Source organism: Papilio machaon, chromosome 15, assembly GCF_912999745.1.
Source record: "Papilio machaon chromosome 15, ilPapMach1.1, whole genome shotgun sequence".
Lineage (NCBI taxonomy): Eukaryota > Metazoa > Arthropoda > Insecta > Lepidoptera > Papilionidae > Papilio > Papilio machaon.
The window spans coordinates 3,273,255-3,279,254 of record NC_060000.1 but is presented as its reverse complement, the minus strand read 5'-3'; the positions used below and the strand labels follow the sequence as shown (position 1 = coordinate 3,279,254).

The following is a 6,000-nucleotide window of genomic DNA, read 5'->3' as shown; positions in this document are numbered from 1 at the left end:
AAATGCCACGTAATTTTTGTTTTATCGATTTCGAAAAATGTAACAATCTTTTTAATTGGATCACTTTACAATTTAATGACTTATAATTAAGTAAAGATCAAAGATAGCGATAAGTAATTTATAAAAATTTAAGATTCCTTCTTTATTCGGTGATATCATTAGCAAAAAGTACTGCCGTTTACGATGACCATTAAACAACTTTTAAATGTATGTGTTCAAATTCTATATATAAAAGGTACACTTAATTCTATTTCCTTACCTTTCTTTAGTCGTTTTAATTAAAAATAAATTTTTTCATACTTTCACCTATTAACAAGTTTGTTTACACTCGCCATTGTTATAATAATCACATTTTTGTATAAGTAGAATATATAACAGTAAATAAACAAAGACATTTTCGCTTGTTGATTTGTTTTTGATTTTATTTTAAACTGGCTTTTACCCGCGACTCCGTCCGCGGGGAATAAAAAAATAGAAAACGGGGTAAAAATTATCCTATGTCCGTTTCCTGGTTCTAAGCTACCTGCCCACCAATTTTCAGTCAAATCGATTCAGCCGTTCTTGAGTTATAAATGGTGTACTAACACGACTTTCTTTTATATATATAGATAGATGTTCCAAACCTAAAGTGATTTTCGATTTAATTTATAATGTTGTTAACTTAACCTTGGTTATCCAGTTGTTTTTGTATATTATTTAACATGTTCTTAACATAACTATACATGTATACAGACATCATTATATCAAATGGTTAGTTGGTTTTTATTATAAAAAAAACAAGATGAATTAGATTGTATTGTTTTTATTCTTCAATGCTTTACAATATTAATAGTTCGCAATCGTTAATGAAGAAAGGTAGTGTGTTTTAATACTAATATGCGTTTACTCTTTATGGCTCAAAAGTATGGCTTAATCTAGTGCCTCAAAGTGATATGACTTCGAAATTTCATGTTATTGCGCTTCATTGTCTTAATTTACTAATCGTGGGTTTTCGACTCCAAAACCTCTGTTTAAAACATACTGTTGTCTCTGTTTTGTCAAAGATACAGAGATTTTGGTCTCAAAAACCAACGGTAACTGGCTTAAAGTAGTTAATTAAAACATAACTAAAGACTATACACCTAATGTATAATCCATTGTACGATTACGCTTTATGATTTGAAAGAAGTAAGATTGATATTTTAAAATCGAAATAGATTCGGAATTTATTTTGTCTTACTCTAGATTTATCTAACAATTTTAATATCTCACTTTTTCGTACCAAAAAAAATGTACGAAATAGCAACATTTTGAGCTACTAACCTAAACGTATGATATGCTTTGTGCAATTACAATTTTTATTTACACAATAACGTTTTAAGTAACAAATTTAACAAAAATATTAAAATTATACTTTAGATATTATTTCATTTAAATAACATTAAATTTCACAATTTTGATGTGCCAAATTTATATTAATTTTTTTTAATTACATTTAACCAAATTTGTCATTATAAAAAAAACTTTGGTAGCGTTTACGACTTAACGAGAGATTGACAACATTTTAACTGATCCACTCCTCGACTTTACTCGCAATATTTTACAATAAACAATATTCTATGCTATACATACGACTAACATTAACTTCTATACAAAACACTGCAGTTATAGGAAGTCATTTACAATATTAAAACGCCCTTAAATCACTGAAGTATATCTAGGAACGTAATTAAAGTCTACTAGACCGTTATCGCCGGCGTCACCTTAAATACGAGTAATTCTAATTCGCTAATGTCATGATAATATATTTAATGCATACGAAAGTACCAACGACGGCAATCATAATTGATGAAATAGCGAAAAAACGCAAAATCACAAAATTGTTCTCCATAATTTATGTGCACTTTAAGTTTAGAGTTATTTGGAAACTGTGTAAATAGAATCTCTCTTGTTTCTTTAACGAAAATTGCTGTTGTTTACTTTATTTATACAAACTAATTCATTCAGTAAATATTAATTACTAAGGAATTATTTACGTGCAACATCAGCATATTTACGTTACATTTACAAGAGTAAAGGACCGTTATCATTTCTGTCTTTTAATGTAGAAGAATAAACATTAGGGATTATTAATAATATAATGTATCTATCCAAATGGCTGAGGCCACAGCGGCGGCGGAGGCGGCAGCGAATACGCCGCCGGCTATGTGGATATGGCGAGAGGGGGGCGGTGCGCGGGGTGCGCGGGGTGCGCGCCGTGAGGAGACGACGCGGTCGGACTCCGGGTCCCCGGCGAGCAGGTCACCTTGCCCATAAAGGACCTAATGTCATCAAAGTAAGCATCCTCCCCTCTCTCGGTGTCGGCCGAGCTCGGCGAATCTCCACCTTCCGCCTCGTGCTTCTTTAAGTGCCTATCCAGATTTGTTTGCTGACCGAAACATCTGTCACATAGCGGACATCGGAAAGGACGTTCCTTATTGTGTATGTTTCGCACGTGTCGTTGAAGATTGGATGAAATCGAGAAAGACCTCTCGCAGTATTTACACTTGTACGGTTGTTCGCCAGTGTGTGTTCTAAGATGTCGCGTCAAATTTGCGCTCCTGGGGAATACTTTTCCACAAAACTTACAAGCGTATCTGTCTCTAAGTTTTCCCGTTCCAGCACTTAATTCTCTAAACTTTGCATATGCACTCGGTTGTCTATCTGGTCCGTCAGTACCGAGAAGTGGGGATAAAAAATTGAATGGACTAGGAACGTAGGGAGAGTGCGAACTATTTAGAAGGGAATCGGAAGCTGGGTGGAAGGACGGAAATCGCGGGCGATACATAGCATCTATAAGACTGTTGTTGTGTTGAGGATGCACTGGCATAGGGAAAGCCAGCGGTGCGGATATCATTTGTTGCGATGAATCTTCATGTTTTGGTTCAACTCCCTCTACATCGACGTCTGTAGTGTCATTTTCTGGTGTCTTGCTTTCTCGCTCTATCGGACTTTCTGGAGGCGAATACGACTTAATCGATAAAGGTTCGTCAATATCTAAATCAGATTCTTTTTCGTTCTGCTTTTTTGTAACAGACAAGTCTAACGGTTGGTCACCTTGATCTATCTTAGCATTATCCTCAGTATCTGATAAAGAAGAACGTTTGTCAATGTCATCTACCACGTTCTTAGATAAATCTTTAGCTCCAGAAGGCGATACTGATTTTCTTGCAACAAGATCGTTATTATTTACAGATAAGTTAAATGGAGAATTTTGTTTGACGTCATCTCTTGCAAAAGGATTAAACGTATTTATTGGTGCCTGTAAGGACTTTACAGGTGAGTTACGTGGCTGCGAAGAAGATTCTTCTGTTGAGGACAAAGATGGTTTTACGTAAAGTCCATGGTGTTGCGTGGGAGTAATCCTGTCAGCGTTTTCCTCTCGCTTAATCATACTAAAGTCTGAATCTTTATTCCGTTTTACATCATCGAGGGAAGTTGAACTGTCCATGCTTTTCACAGACAATCTTTCGTCTTTTAGTTTCGATGCCAAATTAGCACTCATTGCCATATCATGTTCCATAGCTAGTCTCGCCCCCTGTACATTAAATAATAGGGGATTCAAAAATTCCGGCGGACAAGCTGCAGCCGCGGCGGAGAACAGCGCTGGGTAGTGAGCAAATGTATTATATGGCAGAGGTAAAGCTGGTCCCCGATACATTGGGAATGGATTAGTGTTATTCGGAGTGTTCATTCCCACGTTTGAAAGTTGGGGGATTTGCGGAAGTCCTTGAGGCAGTTGACCTCGCAAGTTGACGTTGGCGGCTGAGGCTGTGTCACAGAACCTCTTGTGTTTGGTGAGGGAGGCGTACGAGGTGAAGGACTGGCCGCACTTGCCGCACTCCACCAGCGCTCTGCACGCAGAGTGCATTCGTTTGTGGCGACACAAGTTGGAAAATTGAGTGTAGGCCTGAAATAAAATAAGAGTTAATATTATAAAGTAAAATTGTACGGTATGTTTCCAAATAGCATTATCTCGGTCTATTCAATGCACGAACAAAAATAAAAAAATGTATCTTATTGTGTCCTTTAAGAGAATCGATTAAGCCGGGAACCATTCCATGACTTTATTTAGAATCAATATAAAGTAACCGTTGATGTCTCACCTTAAAGCAGACCTTGCACTGGAAGGGCTTGACGCTGGAGTGTATGTGCGTGTGCTGTTTGAGGCCGGAGGAGGTGGCGAAGGTTTTGCCGCACTCGGGGCAGGCGTGACTGCGCGCACCCACGTGCTGTGCGCGGATGTGGCGCTGCAGGTTGGAAGGATCGGTAAATACCTGAAATAACCAGGTTTCGATGCGCTTCATGCATTTAGTTCAGTAGATATTTTTATACTAAGGATATGTCTAAAACTAGCCTTTCATCGCATGAGCGAGGCTCTAAAGACCAGTACATCTGTCTATTCGATACTTCCTCATCTCCTTTCCTTATTTAATTTTATCGAAATTTTAAATTAACAAGTTTGTAAATGTGACTTTACTTTTACTATATGATTCTAAGTTTTTAAACTGTGCCCTAAGTTTTTACTACTGCAAATCTGGCTAATATTTCTGTGTAAAGTGTATCTCACCTTGGGACAGTTCTCGCAGGGGTATTTCCTGATGTCGGTGTGGGCGAGGGCGCGGTGTCGCAGCAGCAGGGCACGGCAGCTATAGGCGCGGTTGCAGAGCTCGCAGTGAAACGCCGCCGCCGGCTGCGCGTGCGACTGAATCAGGTGACGGTCGAGGCTGAAAAATACACAAATAATGCTTAGACTATTTTAAGATACTAAGAGTAGCAATATCTTTTTTAAAAAAAGGTCTAGATTGGCTCATGAAGACAAAACAAAATTTTTATGTATAATTTTGCAGACGTGAGATCAAAGTCTCATATTTTTGGCATACACCCTTATATTTCCTTACTTTAGATGTTCAAAATAAAGGCATTGTAATCACAACTATTCTAATAATAATAAGCAGTATTAAAAATTGGGTGTATGAATCAGCAAAGCATTATTTCGTTTAAGGATACTGGACTGGGCTAAATAAAAGGACCTTACATCGACACGCCTACGTAAAGATATCACACGCCAATGCATTATTCAAACACGTTTTAGATTCACGTCGCAAATATTAGAATTAATTTTTGTAATAAATTTCAAATACACAAGTTCCACAGCTAAAGCAATCTCGGTACTCGTCGTTTTATAGCTTGTATTCTACGTATTCAACTATCAGATGTGCTTCCAAAGACTCGTAAATATCGCATCAAGTAATAGTTTCGCTGTCATATAGGTACGTATTATGAATGATGGAAAAGGGATCATTTCAAAAATGCTCTCGTTGACTCTCCTTGGCGGTAACTGGTCTCAAACACGCGAACCTAGTCGCCGACGGCGTTTTCTATCACTTCACCTGTCACGATTCGTATAATCAGATTCCCATTACACACCAGCTTCATTGCTGGTTATGTATCGGTTGATTGCGTATTCGCAATAGAAAGATGACAATCTAACTCGTTCAATACGATACAGTCGCGGCTATCGATGTAACGGGTGAGGCATTTTCACTCTCGCGGTCGGCCGCTGCCATATCTTTTAATTAATCTTAGGAATAAAATCTACCGTCATAATGGTTCCGTCGCTAACATGTTGTTCATTCGTCCATTGCGTAGTTGTATTACTATACTTGATAATCAAAACAGTGGGTAGTCCAGGAAGAGTTCACTTCATTATAATACTGGCTGCACACTTTCATTTTTGTAAGAGAAATGGACTGATCGTATAAACTGTTGAAGTGATCTATATATGTAATAAAGGATTTTAACCGTTTTAATGTACTCGTGTAATGTGTTTCACATTTCAAATTTGCACAACCACTAAAAATACGTATGTTATTGCTTCAGTTAATTTCATTTTAGGTTCAATTTTGTTTCCAAAAATGAAAATTCGCCCTGAAATGCGATAATAATGCATATTTAAGATGACGGGCAAACAACATGCTA

The 6,000-nt window shown here is 37.4% G+C and overlaps 1 protein-coding gene across 4 annotated transcripts in view; it reads right to left on the bottom strand.

The window, feature by feature from the left end:
- Positions 1–1,447: 1,447 nt before the first annotated feature.
- LOC106721039 (histone-lysine N-methyltransferase PRDM16) overlaps positions 1,448–6,000 on the bottom strand; it is a 60,568-nt gene continuing 56,015 nt past the window's right edge. For 3 of the 4 annotated variants that reach the window (XM_014515902.2, XM_014515903.2, XM_045681163.1), the window contains exons 6-8: positions 4,589–4,745; positions 4,125–4,295; positions 1,448–3,928 (exon numbers count right to left, since the gene is read on the bottom strand). In XM_014515902.2, coding sequence (XP_014371388.2) covers positions 2,183–3,928; positions 4,125–4,295; positions 4,589–4,745 — 2,074 coding nt within the window. In that variant the 3' untranslated portion in view covers positions 1,448–2,182. The remainder of the gene's footprint in view (positions 3,929–4,124; positions 4,296–4,588; positions 4,746–6,000) is intronic. The other variant, XM_045681164.1, reaches the window with a different exon arrangement.